The 19,883-nt window shown below is 41.7% G+C and overlaps 1 protein-coding gene across 2 annotated transcripts in view; it reads right to left on the bottom strand.

Annotated features, from left to right (window-relative positions):
• Window positions 1-5,715: 5,715 nt before the first annotated feature.
• Window positions 5,716-19,883, bottom strand: part of ELP4 (elongator acetyltransferase complex subunit 4) — a 240,061-nt gene continuing 225,893 nt past the window's right edge. For both annotated transcript variants that reach the window (XM_045808560.2, XM_045808561.2), the window contains one exon: window positions 5,716-6,347. In XM_045808560.2, coding sequence (XP_045664516.2) covers window positions 6,216-6,347 — 132 coding nt within the window. In that variant the 3' untranslated portion in view covers window positions 5,716-6,215. The remainder of the gene's footprint in view (window positions 6,348-19,883) is intronic.

Raw genomic sequence — 19,883 nt, 5'->3', positions numbered from 1 at the left:
TGTAAATGGGCATTTGTATGTTATGAAAAAAAGAACAACGTAGACTGGATGGATGTTTGATCTGTGTTGGTCATGAAGTTGTTTAAAAAAAAAAAAAGGAAACCATGATCAACAAGCTTTGCCACGAATTTAAGAGTTTTATCAAGATATATCAAATACTTCTACCCATCTGTTCATAGTTTATGGACTGATGTTCCAAGTTTGTATCATTCCTTTGCATATAATTAAACCTGGAACAACATGCACTAGATTTATGTAAGAATATCTGTTGGTTTTCCAAAGGTTGTTAACAGATGAAGTTTATGTGCAAAAAAGGGTAAGATATAAATTCAAGAAAAAAGTTGATAGCTAAAAGGTAGAGTGTGTCTTCGATAAAATCCGATTTGTTTTATGTCAAAATGTAAGTATTTGTCTTCCCTAGAAATCCTCAGAATGATTTCTATAATAAAGTTAATTTCATTTATATTTGACAAGAATACTCTATAGATGTTTTATACACATTTTCATGCAATCATACGTTTCTTTTTTGGCCAGCAAAAATTAATTGTTCTTAGATATAGTTGTATTCCTGTTCACAGTCCAATCATTTTGTGCATCTAGAATTCATTCCTAATCAATTAAAAGTGCTTGCAAGAGTTTTAAACTTAAGTGTTTTGAAGTTGTTCACAACTACATATCAAAATTAACCATTGTTGATTGTAAAAACCATGCCAAAGCCTTTGTATTTCCTTTATTATACTATTTTCTTTTTAACCTTATAGTGTGGTGTTACAAATTTTGTTTCCATGTTAGATTATCATTCTAAACCAACGGTTCCTTTCGTACATACTCTTAATTCTTAAAGAAATAATTCTTATCATTTCATTAATTAGAAATGTGTTAGGAAAAAAATTTCACTTAAAGCTGTGTGTAGCTCTGTACCCACAATGTACATATAAAATGGTCACATTCCCCAGCTAGCTATTTAGTTCAAAAACTCCAAGTCTAGAAATAATTTAAAAATGCAACAAGCTATTAGCTAGGAATTGTCTTTGGAATTAGGGCTGGCATTTTCAATCTGCGCAGATTTCCATTGTCGGCCTATTTCAACAGTGATTTCACTGAAGTATATTCAAAAGTAGATTTCTTATACAAGACTCTCTGAAAGCTGTCGCCTTTCTCAAATAGGTCCTCTCCCTTTTCTCTCTCCCTTCCCTTTGCACAAGAGGCATCATTTCCCATTGAACCACTACAGCTGTTCCCATTTGAATCTCGCTTTCTGTGTGGTTGTGGATGGTTGGAGGGTGGAGGGGGAATGTTGCATGTCAAGGAATAATGAGCACAGACACATCAACAGACAACAACAAAGCGGACTGTGACTGGCCGATGGGAGCTAAAGGCCTTCAGTCATTGGCAGCTTAGGCCAAACATTCCCAAATCCATGAAGCAGGGCCTATTGTCGGTCAGTTGTTATTTGCAATGAAGCACAGATCTGATCATGTTTAAAGTGGCGGCACGCAGGGCAGGAGTGCTTGAGCCCCAGCGATGGATGGAAAAAAAAATACGCCTTTGTTGGGTGAAAAAGGGCCCGTCAGAGACTTTTCTTTCTGTCTGTTCTGTGCAACATATAAGTCAATATAGATAAGTTTTCTTCTGCAAAGTTGTCGGAGGCTGGGGGTTCTGGCAGTCTGGATGAAATGCTTGCACAGGCAGAAAGCTCTGGGGACAAAGACACACTTCCACTGAATTGTACTCTGCTCTTTCGTTTTGTTTTGAATCCCCAAAGGCAAATGGTCAGAAATATAGAAATTAATTGGAGGCTTTAAGAGAGAGCCTTCCAGTTGTTCAACATCTACTCCTTTCTGGTCAAGGGGTTACCTGGGAACGATAACAGAGCTAACACTCATCTCTGTGGCATGCTCTGCATCCGTCATTTTATCCCACCACAGTTGCTGCACATTGAGGGACACCTTCCTAGACTAAGCGCAGTTTTTGTATGAGTGCACGTAGGTGGGCTCAGTGTCAGCCTTCACTGCGCGCTTGCACGCTTCTGCAGGGGACTGTGCACACGTATGCCCGCGCAGACTTCTACCTCCCGACACTTTGCAGCCTCTATTCCCTGAGGGACGTGTGCCCAGGGAACTGTCAGAGAAGGGCTGTGTGGTGTGTGCCGCAGCTGCCGGCTGGCTCGCTTCTTCCCTGCAAGAAGGGACACTTTCCAACTGGCTCTGCTGTGGGCCAGGGTCGGGCAGCCAGGCCTGGCCCACGGCTCCGCGTGTAGAGAGCGCAGACTCTGGAGACCTGGGTGCGGCGCTTTGGGTGCCGGAGCTGGGGGGGGGGGGAGTGCTGTGGGAGCAGAGGGTCTGCGCACGCGCGCTCGGGCACGGGTCCGTGTCGTCGGAGGGTCAGCGCTGGCGGGCCGCAGGGGCACAGCCTGCCTTCGTCCGCAGCCGAGGCGGCTCAGCTGCAGAAGCTCCCGGGCCCGGCAGGACAGAGCGGCTGCCTTGCCTTCTGCCCTCACCCGGGGGACACGAGGCGTCCCTCCGAGTGGAGCTCCGGGCGCTCTCCCGGGGCCAGCATGGCAGGCGCTGTGTGGAAGCGGGGCCCCGGAGGGAGGTGGCCTCTTCCTCGTCGTTGAAATAATTTATTTTTATTTATTTACTGATAGGTATATTTATATATTTATCCGTGGGAACGCCGCAGGGACGATTCGATGCCATCCTCCAGGATGGTGCCCATCTACCTACCTGTGCTGTCCTCAGTAGAAGCATCAGGCCCACAGCCCATGATTTCTCTCCAAACTTGCCTGACTTAGGGAGACTAGGTGAACAGAATTAGAGCTGAGTGTTTGAATAAGAAACATTCAAATTACTCTGAGTAAAAAAACTTGCTTTTTACTACAATGAGTTTCCAGAATACCCCCCCCCCCCCAAAGCTGGGCCTCCTAATTCTTACCTGGTAAACAACTGGCTTCTTGATGTGGCTCGCACAATCATTTCTGTCTACCCCCCCAATTAGAGCTAGGTTTCCTCAAATTCACTTAGTAAGATTGAGCTTTGTTTTGTTAATATTTGCCATCTTAGGATGGTGTCTATATTCTTCTGCTTATTTCTTTTTGCTCTGGGCCCTGTTAACAAGATTTAAAAAAATGCTTTTCTTCTCTCTCTAATGTTTGGCTCACCAAGGCCGAACACAAATGCTTCCCTTTTCTGTTTCTCAAGAAAAAATCCATCTGTAGCGTTGGTTGTTTTTTGCTTGGTCCTGAAATGATTTCACTGCTCAGTTTTAAAGTTCAAAGTGCACGTACTTCGGGTTACTATTAAAGTTTGATGGTGTTGATGGTGACTATCTTTGGAAAGCATTAACAGGATGTTTTAGAAATGACATTCATAATGGGCTCTAAACAAATGAATAGGGGTCCCCCCTTCCCTTTTGTATGTGTATGTGTGTGTCTGATTCTTTAAAAATAAAAGACAGGGAATTGATTGCATGCAGAGTGTTACTTCCTTTTGAAGTGGGTTTTTTTTTTTTTTTTTTTTTTTTGGTGGTTGTTTTGGTTTTATTTGTCTAGTGTTAGTATTTACAGATCCTGGAGGTAGAGATACAAAATAAATGGAAGAGGAGGAAAAAAAAAAGTGGAAATTGTCTGGTGGTTACTAGGAAGAAATTCAAAAGGTCTTGGAACGGCAGCACCTGAGAGCAGGGTGCGGTAGTCAAAATATTTACCTCATGTTAAAGAAAGGCAAATCTAGTGTAAGAAATGAATACTAGATAAGGTTATGAAGTTTTAGAAACATTTAAAAGATATGAGGACATTTCAAATACTATGTTTGGCACTGTTACTTAAATATTTATGTCTTTGAGACAAGTTGATGATTGAAAAAAAAATCTGTTAATGGAGTTCATAATGTATCAAGATGGTCTGTATACCCACTGTAGCATTATTGAAGACCAGTATTTTTGGGTAGTAAGTTATTAGGATATGGATAATTGATAATGTTTCCAGGAGAAAGGAAAACACATTTTTAGAGTGAGTTTTTATCAGAGGAAAACAAAAATATACATCCCTCCGTAGCTTATTTTCCCAAAGCCTGCCTAGTGATTCAGATCAGCAAAGCCCTTGGATCTGAGTTTTGGAAAAGCCCAGCTACGATTATTGTTCAACATGCACTTTTACTGAGTTTGTTAAGTTTCTTTTATACTTAAACTAAGGGTTCAAATATGCACATTCAATTTTTATAGTATTTATCTATTTGCAAAGCATATATTAACTAGTAATTGGGTGTTAATTTTATAGACATGATAGCCAGGGTAGTAAATCAATGACCTATTAAGTATTTTTGACAAGCGATTTACATATCTGATGACCTCACATTTCCTTTTCAGAGTCAAATGCTATATAATTGTTCCGTTGTGTGTTTGTATAAAATGAATCACAACATGGTAAGAAAAAGGTTAGAGTTATTAAAATAATAACCCAACTAAAATATTCATTTGAATTTATTCATATTGTTCATAATGCTTTCAAAGGACATAGCAAAGCTTTTGTGGAGTATCCGCATATTATTTATTATCTATGGACTAAATTGATTTTTTGAAGTTGCTTTAAATTTTAAAAGCACCTTTGCTTAATATAAAAGCCCTTTAATTTTAACTGACAGATCAATTCTGAAACTTTATTTTGAAAAGAAAATGGGGAAGAATTTGTGTCTTTCGAATTAAAAGAAGTGAAAAAAATAAACCAGACATTCTAAAAAAATAGAAGAAGCCTGATTTTTAGTACTAATAAAATAGCGGGTGACAAAATAGTTGTCTTTTTGATTTTGATCACAAAAAATAAACTGGTAGTGACAGGATATGATGGAGAGATTTGACATCCTGGCGAATCACTGTCATTGATTCAATTATTCTAATTCTGAATAAAACCTGTATACAGTGTGTGTTTATGCTACAGTGGGTTTTTTTTTTTTTTAAGTGACTGACATTCATCATATTGGTTAGACAGTTTTAAAAACCTAGTCTTTGTTTTCTACAATGTTGTCAAGAACAAATAAAGTATAATTTGTGGTGTATTACAAGCAAACTGCTTAAAAATGCTAGTTATAACTGCTTCAAAATTTATTCTAACATCACTGAAGATGCATTTTAGGAATTCAATTTCTCCTAATGGACGTGAAGCGGCTTTTTAAAAATTGAGATTCTTTACTTTAATGCAAGTTACTTTTTAACCTTCACTTTTTGTCTATTTGCCAAAAGGTTTGAGAATATGGAACTATGATTCAAAAACCTAGTGTTTAATATGAAAACTGGTTCGATGTGCTATATACCCCCCAAATATATGTCTATATGGTTATAAATGTGCATACCCAACCCACGTTCCTAATTCACAAAGGGCTTACCTGATGCAATGGAAATCGGAGTCAGTTTCAGTTTGCTACTTTGTCTCAGACCTATGTTCTGTAAAAATCTCAGCAAGCTTCAATACTTGCTTTCCCCTAGCGTTAATGTAGCTGTCAGTTTGAATTTCAATCCTGAATTATGTCTGTTGACGTAATTTCATAGTGCTGACTTCAGTTGTTTAGGATTACTAAACAGAAGACCGTCAACTACTTTTTCTATGCTTTCTGTCACTCAAGTTCTTTATATTTATTAACTACTGTGGTAGACTACTGATCTTTAATGGAATCTTAATCCCAAAATATTATTTTGTATTCATCAATTTAATAACAGGATGCATAAATGCAAAATTCATTTTATTATAGTCTTCACATATATTAGCAAATGAATTTTTCATTAAAAAAAAAACCTTAGCATTTTTTGGTGGCAAGTGACTTTTTCAGAAATAAAATGTTTTTCATACACAATTATGAATTTCATATCGTTTTATACGCTACCCGCTGTAATATACACTTACAATGAACTAAGTGCCTTAATACACGTACACTAATGACCACTGTGAGGCACATGGAGTTTCTCACATTTTATTTAAAAATAAAATTATCTGCTTTCTCTAAACATAGCATAAAACAAAATTTTAAAATGAAAGTAGTTTTGCTGTACTCTTTCTGCATAAAAAGTTGGGTAAGGAAAATGAAGAGCGGTGGCCTCATTTTGCAATCCTAACTGTTTTTCAAGGATTGGAGGGTCAAATCGTTAAGAAAAATATTTACATAAGCTATTAGCAATCATAATTAGAGTGTCATATAATTCTGCATGCAACGACTAAGGAGGAATCGCTAGAAGTCCAGGTGCTTCTTGCCTCCGGCCATCATGCCACAGCCTGGGCCCAGCAGCTTGGAGGATTCTGCCAGATCCTGTTTGCTTGAGCGGCTCACTGTGTCTGACAAGTCTGGAGGCAAATGCAGTCGCTGTGGCAGAAGATTTCAGAAGGAAGGAAAGAAGGAAAAAAAATTAATTTTGCTTTAGCTAGCACACTTCAGAATACAATATTATGCTCTGTTGATCAGCATTTAGTCTTGCAGATGAAATTCCTGCTAAAACAGTTCTTCAGACCGAGACCCAATATAATCACATCTTCTTGCTACTAGGTTTTACAAATTATAGCCATCGCAGACACTGGACCAGGGATCTTAGTGGAACGTTTCCAGAATCCAAACCTAAACACATTAAGATTTCTCTTATTTGGGTCAAAATGAAAATATGTAAATGCCCAAATAAAGGCATACTTGAAAAAGAACACTATTGTAATAATGGCGGGGTTGTTTGTTGGCTTGGCTTTGTTTTTGCCAGGGTTCCAAAATGTGATTTTTAAACTGAATGTAGCTTCTCAGCAATTATGGATCCCTCCAAATGCTTGTTTCCCTTTGTCTATTAAGTTGACCTCATGATTCTATTTCAAGGCTAGACTTTTTTTAGGAACTTACAATTTTTTGTAGAAATATTGACATAATGAAACAAAAAGATACCAATCATAGGATCAATATTTTTTATATCTTCAGATAAGTCAGCTATGACATCTGTTTCACATCTTGGTAAGTTTGTTTCTATGCATGACATTGGTCATGTTTTCAAAAGTACAGCGTAGCTCTGAACATCTCCCCCATCTTAACTGTTTTTCTGCAGATAGAGGCTGATTCAAGCAGATGCACAAACTGACCATAATGCACAACAGTTACTGTAATTAGGGAGAAATATTCATATTTCAAAAGAACTCTTTTGGTTTTCAAAAGGATCTCTATCAAATTCCTTTACCGACAGTGCCCCCAGCCCATACAATTTTCACAAAAATCCAAACTCAAAGAAACATGTCTGTTGTGGGAGGCACAGAGAGGGTGTGGGAGGCTAAAGGTAAGTGAGGTAGGATGGGGGTATCCAGTGATGACTAGCCAAAGCCTTGCAGGAGTGAACTGACCTGGAGACAGCCTATCTGAAACCCTTCATTTGGAAAACTCCTTACAATATGAAAAAAAAAAAAAAAAGATGAAAAAAGTAGAACCATTTTTTTGGGTCAAAATACTGTGATCCATCAGCATATGTTCTGGAGAGTTTCTTTCCAGATAAAAGGCTTTTTTTTTTTTTAAGGTTTTATTTATTTATTTGAGAGAGAGAGAGAGCCAGCCAGCAAGAGGGAACACAGACAGAGGGAGTGGGAGAGGAAGAAGCAGGCTCCCAGCAGAGGAGCCTGATGTGGGGCTCGATCCCAGGACTCTGGGATCACGCCCTGAGCCGAAGGCAGACGCTTAACGACTGAGCCACTCAGGCGCCCCTGATAAAAGGCTTCTTTAGTGCCATGTAAACACAAGCTGTGTGCAGAAGATCAAAATATTTCAAAACATTAAAAAAATTTACGACAATATTCTCCTTTGACTTCAGTTTTCAGATACTTAGTTTTTAATGCAAATATACCTGGAAGGGAACATACTACTATGGATCTATGACCAACAAAGATGTCAGACAGGTCAAGAAAATGCTGTCATATGCACACAGTAATATCTGGATAGCAATACTCATTTGTATCCATAGTACCCAGCCTGTCATATATTAAATAACTAAATGTCTATTTCTTGAATGATTTTTAAAAGCTCAAATAAAGACATACTTTTTTCTTTGTTTTAAACAATTCTTTCATTTTTTCATAGCCTGTTTTTGTTTTTTCCAGAAAGGACTGCAGGCAGAAATGAAAGCATGAAAGGTTCAGGAATCTAAAAGACATGTGTGACTCTGAAGTCTGAGGTTATGAATGTCTTTGCAGTGTTAACTCTATCAGCGTTCATGTGAGGAAATGGGAGGGAAAGAGACATTTAATTACATGTCTGAACTCTAATGTTTCTCTAAGATCCTATAGTTATTGCTAATGTGACTAGGATACATGATCTGAAGGTTATCTGAAAGCTAAAGAAAATTCACTATAAAAAACCTTGTGTGTGTGTATACTTCTGGTTGGGACCTCATAAAGATTATGTCAGATGGTGATCAGGCTATTTAGGTGATCAACTGGATTCAACAAATACTTCGGATCTACTCAAAGTAAGGTGAACAGAGCACCTTCCCCATTACTTCTAATTCCAGGAGCATGAGTAAGACAAGCACAGTGGTACCCATCCTCTGAGCCCTCCAAGTGATGTCTGCAGGAAAGGAGAGCCAAAGCTGGAATCGGGGGGAGGAGAGGAGGGGAAAGCTTCATGGAGATGGGCTAGGTGTTAAATCATGAATGGATTCTGACATGCCGAAATGGTGATTTGCTTAACAGGGGAGCTGGTACATCTTTAAGATGCATTTGGGTGAAGGGTCATACTGTTCTGATAATCTAAATGAGGAAACTAGTGTAGTTGTTCAGAACCAGCACAAGACAATTTATTTCGGGAGCTTACCTATTTGCTAAAAATTTCTCTTCCTCTGCCTCTCTAGGCAACGAACGTGAGCCAGTTGGCTGAAAGCCCTTCATAGCAAAAGTAGCTAAATGTGACGTGTGACATGCTTGGAAATCTTTCAGATTGAATGGGTTTGAAGAAAAGTCAAATATCATTTGTGTGTAACTTCTGAGCACAAAAATTTTGGTTCATATGGTTAAATGCTTCGAACCAAAGGCTACATGGTCAACGCTAGTTTGTATACTTACGTCCTTTGAAAAAGCCCAAGGATGGCTCTTGGAACTACGTGAGTGATGTTGCAGGCTCTGTTGATGGTTACTTGAATGAGCTTACTCTGCACTCTAAATTCTCAAGCCGTGGGTTTTGTTTTCTTCCTTTCTGAGCCCCCCCCCCCCCCCGCCGTGCGCCATGTCAGTGCGATGTGAGCAGGGAGGAAGAAGGAGAGATCAGGTTCCAGGCTTGCCAGGTGTGTCAGGGACCTTTCCTTTGAGGCTTCCAAAGCACTTACACACTTGACACGTACATGTTCAGATGCGGCTGTACCCCAGATCTGTCTTCTGAAAAAATACGCTGTAAGATACTTTGCATAGCACGTGACCTCCTTTCGACTAAAGCTGCAAGGCTGTGGGGACGTATAACCTATAGACCTTGAGGTTTCACTGAGTAATGATTTAAATAAAAATCAGACTATTAAAAAAAATACCATACCATTTTCAACCTTGGAAACCAGTCAAGGTCTTCATCTTTCTCATTTTATACCTGGAGTTCTGAGGCGAAGGCCCAAAACATATCTTACATCTTGAGTGGAAATTTTTCCCACCCGATTTTCTTTTCCCAGATTCTGGGAGGAAGAGACCGTGCTGCCAAGGCAGGAGACGCATATCTGGCTGTCTGCCTATTTTTTCCGTTAATGCCTTGTCTAAAATGATGCCTTCTGTGTAGGCAAAGGGAGTTGAGAAAGACGTGACAACTCCCAATTTCTCACAGAGGCCTAGGTGATCTGCAGTGATCCCACTGGATTAATGGGTCCCTCTTCTCTAGTACTGCAAGGTGGGAAACAGCGGGGCTGCCAGAATACTCCGGCAGATTACGGGAGCTCCTGCTAAAAGGCACCCTTAGGCCGCTATGAAGTCCTGGGTCAGAATAAAGCAACAGCAGCAGGAGAGCGTTGCTCTGCAGCTCCGTGGGTACCAAGCCGAGCCAGACTTCGAGATTCTTCCCCCTCTGCCTACATCTCTGTCTCTTTGTTGGGCTTAGCCACTGGCTGTATGTTGTTCCTTCTTGAGTCAGCAACTAAATGGGTCCTATAGACACACAGGATTGGATTTCCCGGCCGCACAGTTTCCTTTCCTAATTCCTTTCTCCCAGCCTGCCAGCCCCATGCTCAGCACTCACAGTTCCCAGACAGAAGGGGCAAGATAATGAATCTAGATTACACCTGGATTTGAGACAAATTGCAGGTAAATACCCATTAAACTAAGTTTAATCAATTTATATTTTTCATATTTTGCCAAGACCAAACCACCAGGCACTGTTTGTTTTCTGTCTGATGTAGTACATTTTAACCCTTCCCAGATGAAGAGAGAGTTGTTTCAAGCCTTTTTATATTTTGACATTTCCTGAACAGTCACCCTTCGCATTAATCAGATTCACAGAAATCAGTGTTAATATTTCAAAATACTTTCTAATAGATTTTCTCTTGTTCTTTAAAACACAGCCATTTTATCTTATTTTTTGTTTAAGATTTTATTTTTAAGTAATCTCTACACTTGGCATGGGGCTCGAACTTACAACCCCGAGATCGAGAGACTCATGTTCTACCGACTGGGCCAGCCAGGCGCTCCCATAGCCAACTTAAATGAAAACTTGTAAACCCCTTAGAACGTATAGGCTCTCCACTGGTCGCTTAACAGAGGCAGCCAGTGAAAGTTTGATACGTCCGTCCGTCTGTCACTCCCTCTCAGTGACCTTGGGCAAGTCAGTTCTCCTGTGTGAGTCTCAGTGTCTCCTCATCTATCACTGGGGGATAATTCTCCCTTCAGAGACTGCTTCAGGATCAAATGAGACGTAGAGGTGCATGTTCTCTGAAGTGTCAAGTAGTACACTAATTTACTTACATCTCTTCTTGCTCCACAACAGTTGAGATGGCTTATAAAATACATGTGGTTCAACAAGAAAAAAATAAGTGAGTTTATTAGGGCAAGGAAACAATTCCACAAACGTAATGAACTACACGTCATTGTAAGCAACAACAACAGAACACCAGTCTTAGCCGGCGGGTCTCAGTCACTATGCTGGCGTCTGAGCACTGAGTGCACGTTACCCTCTCCTGCAGCCCTGTAAAGAAACCAAAAAGGAAACTGCGATCATAGTCCTGGTTTCTGGAAAGGTTTAAAAAGCCTAAACCGTTTCCCTCATACTTAGGAACGCAGTGGTGAAAATGGGGCATGTCGGATGCCTGGCTTCTGGGCCAGCTGAGTATGTGCAAGGTGGTACCGCACAGGCAATTTGGGGTCCATCTTATTTAAAAAATCTGTCTTTTGCACATGTCCTCACTGCTGACAGAAGAACTAATAAAGGACATGTCAGAAGATGAAGCTTCTCTACTCGAGTTTAAAAAGCATTTCCCCCTCTTTACGTGACGAAGAGAAAAAACAAATTAACAAAAGACACACCATCTTATTCCATTCCAGATTTTCTTCAAGAGCCACATGACGCCCTCACCTGAAGGATGACTCGCTGACTTCTGAAACCATATTCTGGTTATGAGGCACTGCTATGAATGGTAGGGCTGAACTAGAATATAGGCTGAGTAGCTGGAATCTAGACACGCTCCCACCCCTTCCAATAAATGGCTTAAAAAAAGGCAGAAGTATATTTCTCTCCCACTTCATAGTCCAGGAGTAGGAGATTCTGAGCTGTGAGGACTGGTCTGCTGTCCTCAACAGGGCCTTCCTCCACTTTTGGCCCCAAGGCTGCTGTTGTCGCTTTCTCTCAGCTGATGGGAAGAAGGGGCCAAAAAGGCCAGATCTGGAGCTGAACACATCACTTCCACTCATGTCCAGAACTCAGACATGGCTGCACCTGGCCGGCTACAAGGGAGGCGGGAAATGTTGTGAAATGTGTAAAATGTCCAACAAATTGATTCCTATGGAAGATGGAGCAAATGGCTCTTGGGAGATAAGCAGCAGTGAGCTATAGTTTCAAGAAGGGCCACAGCAATATGAGCACGAGCCGGAAGCATCCCCGCAGTGTGTGAACTGCCGATGACTGCCGGGGGCTCCATTCTTGCTTTCCAACCAGGACATGCACACCTGATGTCTCCACTAGCTCAAGGGGTGGGGGCCAAAGCAGTGGTCAGAATCTCTCTTGCTCTATACATACAAAGAGGTATTTCCCTTTCTTTAGTGGAAAGACGGGCTCCCTTCCACTGGCACAGGGTGGAGGGCAGAGGGAGGGAGACAGATGCAGCAGGCCTGGTATATTCATCATCATGGTGTGGCTATTATCTCTTCACAAGATGTTATTTTTTATTTTATTTACTTGTTTATTTCTTTAAAGATTTTATTTATTTATTTGAGAGGGAGAGAGAGAGAGTGAGAGACAGCGTGAGCGGGGAGGAGAGGGAGAAGCAAGCTCCCCACAAGTAGGGAGTCCGATGTGTGGCTTGATCCCAGGACCCAGGGACCATGATCTGAGCCGAAGGCAGATACTTAGCCGACTGAGCCACCCAAGTGCCCCTCTTCACAAGATTTTAGAGTGTTCTTTCAACATGCAAAATAAATCAGTGTCATATGCTCTTATGTAATGATTACATTTACATTGTTACACTCATTCCATCGCTATTACATCATGACAATGTAATGTTATATTGCAATTATTCTATATCTGGTTAAAATTTTACAACGTGGAAGATGCATCTGCCTAATTTTTGGTGAGTTTTGTGTCACTCTCCTATATGAGTAGACCAGAAGAAACAATGGCAGAACCAATTTTTGCTCTTTTTAGATTGGTAAGTGTACATTTGGCAGTGGCTGAATATTTCTGGAAAAAATTCAGACAAACATGGTCAGGTTTTAAGCTTTAGTTTTTGTTTAAAAATGCAATTCATTCTCAGGGTTTAAGATTAAAATTGTTTTATTGAATGTCATAATTATACTATATCCTTTGAATTGAAAACAATTCATTCGGTTCTTCCTGATTGATCTGAAAATTAGACAAAATTTCAGAGCTGGCATATTGCATACTGGCTGCCCATTGAAAAATGCTCAGGTGTGCAATTATTTTGACCGTCAATTATATCTGACAGTATTGTCTTGCCTCCAAACTCACCTCTCTGAAAGCAGATTGTGAAGAACTCACTTGTCTAAACAAAAGTGTGATTTGTGAAAAGGCATGTGTCTGTGGCAGAGATTGCTAGCTTCCTCTCAGTATCTATTCTCTTCCTTTGCAGTCAGTAAAAGAATCTCCGAATATTGGTGGGGCACATGGCCTCCCAGAATAAAGGTCACATTTCCCAACTTCTCTTGCCAATAGATGGGGCTGAGTGACTCAGTCCTGGTCACTTCATCTTGAGCAGAAGTGCGGTGGTTAAGTTCAGGGTCAGATCTGTGAATAAGGGGAGGTGTCTTTTACTTCCCCTCTCCCTGACCTCAGCGAGAGGGCCCCCATCCTGGGCCTTGATCCTCCCTCCCTCATGGGGTGAGGAATCCCAGGGCAAAGAGGACGTGCCTCTTCTTTACAGGACATGCTCTGGGTATTCAGAATTCAGAACTCCCTGTCCCAATGGCCACAAAGTCTGCGTAGGTCTTTTCCCCACGTTCGTGCCCAAAGGGAAAATCATGTTGTCTATGTGCACACTCCGGAGTCCCGGGAATAGCCAAGGGACTGCTGTTTGCGTGGCGTGTGCATGGAGTTTGGATATGCAGGCTGGGTGTCCCCAAGCATTTGGGCCTGTGTGTGGAAAGGAGACAGGAGTGGGAAGAGAAAGGGGGTGGACTGCAGGCCAAGTCTTCCTACATCTCTAAGTTCTAGACTGGAACCTGTATCTTAAATTTAAACTTGACTTTCCAGAAAGTTGTATTTGCAAAGGAAGGAAGATAATACATATTTTGTGGTTTCTTGGCTTGAGAACTTTAGAATTTTAGGCATATAATAATTATGTGATTCTTTATTTGCCTTACTGCTCTAGGCTCCACAAATGTTAGCAGCAAGCCTAACTTTCCTCTTCCCGACTTGCTGAAATGTGGACTTGAGGGTGGGTGCTGAAGCAGCCATTCTGGACCATCACTTGGAAGCTATGCGTTGAGGAGGGGGGACAGCAGAGTGAGAAAATTAGTCTAGGGTTTCCCGATACCATCTGGCCATCCAAAGACCCTGGGTCACTAACTTGGGCTTTAAAGTGAGACATATGTGAACTTCTACATTATTTAAGCCACTGTATTTTTGGAGCTCTGCAGTAAAGGCCTGACGTGTGTCCTGTTTATGCAGCATTTGGTACCTGCAAGATGCAGCACTTGTGTTCCGTGAGTTAAATGGCTTGGTGGTTGGAAAGTGGGCGGTGAGGTCCGATTGCAGACGGGAAGGCCGGTGACCCTTGTTATGATGGCGATAACTTGGAAGGCACCTCCTGAGCAGTGGCTCCAGGCAAAGTGCTGGAGAAATTCAGGATATTGTTGTGTTAGCCGCTTCTTGCCACTTTCAGCAAAGTTATTTATAAAAGAGAAAGGAACTCAGGCTAGAGCTAGAGAATTTGGAAGGAGGGTTTGAGGGGACCATGCCTCTTAAAGAAGGTGCTCTGCCTGCCGCCCAGAGTCTACACTGATGAAAGGCTTGGTAAATTGGAGCCTCAGAGGACTGAAGAAGCCCAACTGTTTCTGTCCCGCACACTGCGGCACGCAGCCTTCACGGGAGGTGTCTGTGCCCCAAGCCTTGGTGAAATACCTTCATTACGGGACTGGCTACAAAATAGGAGCCAGCTCAGAGATGAAAGTCACATGAAGGGTCTCGCCTTCCCTCTCAAGTTGATTATTTTATTTATTTATTTTTAAAGATTTTATTTACTTATTTGAGAGACAGAGAGTGTGAGCGTGAGTGAGGGGCAGAGGGGAAAGGAGAGGGAAAAGCAGACGCCCTGCTGAGCAGGAAGCCTGATGTGGGGCTCGATCCCAGGACCCTGAGACCATGACCTGGGCCGAAGGCAGACACTTAACTGACTGAGCCACCCAGGCGCCCCCCCTCAAGTTGATTATTTTAGATGGAGTCAAGCTAGTTACTAACAAGGTGAGAGGGATGTGGGTAGAACAGAGTGGCCAGAAAATACGACTCAGGCCTTAGAAGGTAACAGCTGTGGTATACAAGTATCCATTCCAACCTCTGGAGGAGGGAAAGGTGTGAATTACCCTTCTCGGATTAGAGGCATTGGTACTAGAGTCAACAGGTGGAAGAGAAGCAGCAGTTACCTCCCCGCCGCTCTCAGTCCTGCAATTCGCAAGCACGACTGCAGGGACCTTGGTTTGTTTTGCATCAGTATTCCAGTGACTGGTCAATGGCTCCATGGGAGTTGACAGGCAGGTGCAGAAGTGGAGGCCAGATCAGTGTTTCAGTGCCTGCTTACTTGCTTCGTGGGGGTCAAGGAATATTGCAGGGGTAGCCGTGAGAAGGTACCAAGCCCAAGATCATAGCCATAGAGGTGCGCGAGTTCAGCCAACAGCCCTAGTGCTGGCCTCCCAATTCCTCACCTTCCTGACTGAGGAAGCAGCAGTGTCCCTGAAGGCCAGTTTGGTGGCAATGTCCTTCAGCCCTTCCCATTATTTCGTTAGCCCCCTAGTTTTCTGGGATAAACTCTCTCTCCTCTACATAAAATAATTCGATGGGATGGGCTTCCTGCTGCTGAATCCTAGAACTATGTCCAGACAACTCCTTGGCTGTGACTACTTGCATGTGGGACTGAACGGAAGTGAACAGACTGGGAACCTTGATGGGATTGTATTGCCAAAGAAACCACAAGCCTGGTCAAAAGTCTATGATTACTCACCCCCTAAAATAATTTTAGGTCCCCAAACCTGATCTATCAAAACTGTGCAGCCCCCCAAGAGCACACTCTCTGATGGTGACTTCACATAGCCATGGATGATAAGGGACAATGAATAACTTCCTAAAAGGATACAGAGGATAACGGACAAGGGAGTTCCTTCCAGAGAGCAGAACTGGGGACTACAAACTGGGCTGAAGTCCTCCACTGTGAGGGCAGAGAATTCCTGGTTTCTATCAGCAGGATTCTCCACTCACCCACGGAGAGGCTGTAAGCGTGTGGGAAGGCTGTGCGTGGATACTTGGTTCCATGGGCTGTGGACTGTGACAGAGACTGATGATTATCCTCCATTATCTACTCTCCCTTTTTCCTTTGGTAGAAGAACTCTTGAATTGGAGGCCATCCAGAATAAAAACTCCATTTCCATGCTTTCCTTTCAGATAGTTGTGGATCACGTGACCAAATTTGAACAGAGTAGAAGTGATGTTGCAACTTCAGGATGCTGGAATGGTATTTGAATTCAGGCAGCCTGGCTTCAAAGTCACATTCTTATTCATTACTCTACGTGCCAGAACTTTTCCAAGTAGTAGAGAAAAAAGAGTGAACAAGACAGGCAAGCTCCCTCCTTTCAAAGAACTTACAACTTCATGAAGGGACAATACATGGACATTTACATGACTCAAGGAGACATAGCTAACATACAGGAAAGCAAACAAAGATAATTCAGATAGTGAGAGGTGCTTTAAGGAAATAAAACATGGCAATATGATATTGGTTGGGGTGGTACCACCTTATTTAGTGAAAGCCTTTCTGGAGAGTACATTTGAGCTAAGATTTTCAGTTTGAGAAGGGACCTATGAAGACCTGGAAAAAGAAGTTTCTAGGCAGAGGTCATCAAATGCAAAGCTGTAAGGCAGGAATAAACTTGGCATGTTTGAAGGACGGGAAAAAGTCAGCGTTTTGGAGCAGTCAACAAACAAGGGAGTGACTGTGAGAAATTTGGTTTGCTAGGTAGGTATCAGATTGTGTAGGGTTTGTAAGTGACTTGGACTTAATTCCTAGAGCAAAGGGTAGCAAAGGAGTGATGTAAATTTATTTTTCTGAATACAAGGGCTATCTCACCCATATCCTTATAAAACCACGCATAGACGTTTTTTACAATATAAAATAAGAGTTGCAAACAGATATATCCTATTAAAGATAGAATTTTCTAAAAGGTGGTGTACACTTGCTCTTCTAGATCCTGCTTTCTTCTGATTCAGAAGCAATATTCTATCTCCTGAGTGACCCACAGTATCTGCCTATTCCCATCCTCCTCCTGCGGGGAGTGGTGGTTCCCAATCTCCTGCCGAGCAGCAGGAAGCTTCTAGCTGGAGTGGTTGGGCCCTGTGTGAAATGTTTGTGGAGGAGAAACTCTGGCAGTACTGTTTTGGGCATGGTTTGCAGAGTTTAATCCTCTTAAATTGTGAGCCTGTATCTTTTGGACAATATAGTAATAAGAATACCACCGAGTGTCAGGCCCAATGTTCCTGAACTTTCAGGCATTTAAGATGTGGGGAGTCATGTTATTATCCTCTTTTATTTCCTATATGGACAGAGAACAAACTAGATCACGCCTAAAGAACTTTGCTTACAATAGTTTTACCTTCCAAACAAAAGTCAGTATCTTTTTTTCTTTTCTTTTGATTTCTCCTTTGTTCTTTGGCACATTTTCTTCTCATTAATGTTCTAACATGGGTAGGACTGAAAAAAAATCATACGATAGATGGAGTAAGATGGCTTCAATTGTTACTTAAACTTGGACAGCGGAAATGCTTGAAAGCACCCCCATTAGCTTCTTCTCTGGGATAAAGGATGGGATGGATAAGTCCACACGGCCACTGCCATCTCTGTGAACCCCTGCTTGTGAACGACTGCCTGAATGAGACTCTCCCTATCTCCCCAACGGACTCCGTTCCATTCATTTTTCCTTAATTGTGCACAGGGCTTCTCACTCTGGCAATCTTTTTACTGGTCTCCAACTGCTGCTTACCCCAAGGCTTGTGTGGCTCTGGAACGCACAATGCAGGCCAGAGCATATAAGCTCCAGAGTGCGTAGAATTTGAATTAAGCTTCAGCAGGGCCAAGCTGAGAGATGTTTGAGCCCTAGGGCCTACTGCTGCTATGGCAGTAAATGGAAGAAGACTGGGACCTTCCTGTGCACAGACTGTCATTTTGATAGGCTCCTCAAGCCTGCTTTGTCCAGGAAGCCCCCTTCCACCCTCTGCAAGTGAGGAAACGTTCAGGAGCAGCATTTTACATACCAGACCTCAGGTGGCTTAACAGTAGTAAGATATTTTAAGAACATACAGTGTTTGAGAGCTGAATGCTCAGCCTGAAAACAACAACAACACTTTTTTTTTTAGAAATAAATTCAAACTACTAATTATATGAGAATTTCTTTTTATCCCCTTTTTTCTTTTAAAGCATACAGAAACTATTCCGGTCGTGCCAAAAGGTAACATTCCCTTTGTTTTCGTCGACTAGAATTCCAACTAATGTTTCCTCCTTACTATCATCGGAAACCTCTGACTCAGTAAACGGTGAGCAGATCAACATGTGTGTAAACTCCAGGTTGATCCCTAAATCCCAGAGATTTCTAGAACTACGGCAGATCCGCTATTCAATTTAGGGACTGTCAGAGGTCTGACTGATAGTTTATGGAGCAGACGAAGTCTAAGATGCGAACAAGCAGAAATCAGGGAATTCTGAAATCAGACAACTGCTTAAGTTATCATATTAATGTCAGTCCACTAAATAACTTTCAAGACTGGCAGCTGTTGACGAACACTCCTTTTGGAAATGTGGCAATCATATCTTTTCTTTGTATATAAGGACAGCATATATAAAAAATATATTGATTTCCTTTTGGCTGTCCATGAATGAGTCCCGAGAGCATAATGGCCAATGTGTTTGCTTGCATAATGCCCTCCAGTGTATGCAGAACATTGCTCCACCAAGCCCTGAGATGGGGTATGAAGGGCTCGGTGGAAATGGCAATGTAAACCATCCTGACAGCACTAAATCTCCTGACCACTCTACAGTTACTCTGAGACCCCCACATTGCAGGGTCTGCGAGTTCCTGGGGATGAAGAAAGAATTTTTAATGGGGCCAAATGTAGGTGTTTACAAGGGGGGATTGTTGTTTTTTATTAGGAGCTGCCTTATGCTCAATAGTTGTATTTACTTTGTCAAGCTAGCCAGAATCAGAAATCCCCATTGCTAGGCAGCCTAGCGCGTCTGCGAAGTATTTCTGGGCATTCAGAACTGAAGCATGTGCTGCCCAAAGGCAGGTTTCATTACAGTGTGTTATTTAGTCCTCCATCGTCCCCCCTCCCCCCACACCCCCAGATCACAGTGCTTCTATAACAGGAAATCTTGGTTACTTTATGCTGAAACATATTTACATGACTGAAACACGACAATTAACACATTTGTAAAGCTTGAGGGATAGGCACACTTTAATGGTTTTTTGAAGCAGGCTGATTTCCTGGAGCTTTTAATCTTATTTTATTTTGTTCTGCATGCGTGAACAAGTTCTTCCTTACTATAGGTATTTGACAGAGTCTACCTGGTATGAATGTGGATGAAAATTATACAAAAATTAACTTAACGTTTCTATCTTTGCCAGACCATTCCTGACTTCTTCCGCCAGTTCAATGTATATTGAGGGCTATGCTCTTATTTTTGACATGTTGTGTTGGCTTTTATACAAAGGCAGTTAGGAAGTACGTTTTGGGTTTGACAAAATGAAACATGGCTTTCTCTACACCAACTGTATAAAAACTTTCCATAGTGAATGAAAAAAAGCAGTTACAGCAGTGATGCCCTCTTCATGTTCGGAGAAAAGTACACTCCCCTAAGTGGTGTACTTTTTACTTGCTCCAAACGGAAATTAACAGGTGGTATTAAGTACTATTACTTGATAAGTGCGATTGTGTGTGTATGCCCGTTTATACATATACATATACATATATAACATGGCAATGTTATCACGAGTC

This window comes from Ursus americanus, chromosome 24, assembly GCF_024610735.1.
Source record: "Ursus americanus isolate L20-20 chromosome 24, mUrsAme1.1.p, whole genome shotgun sequence".
NCBI classification, from domain to species: Eukaryota; Metazoa; Chordata; class Mammalia; order Carnivora; family Ursidae; genus Ursus; species Ursus americanus.
This window is presented reverse-complemented; position numbering and strand designations above follow the sequence as displayed.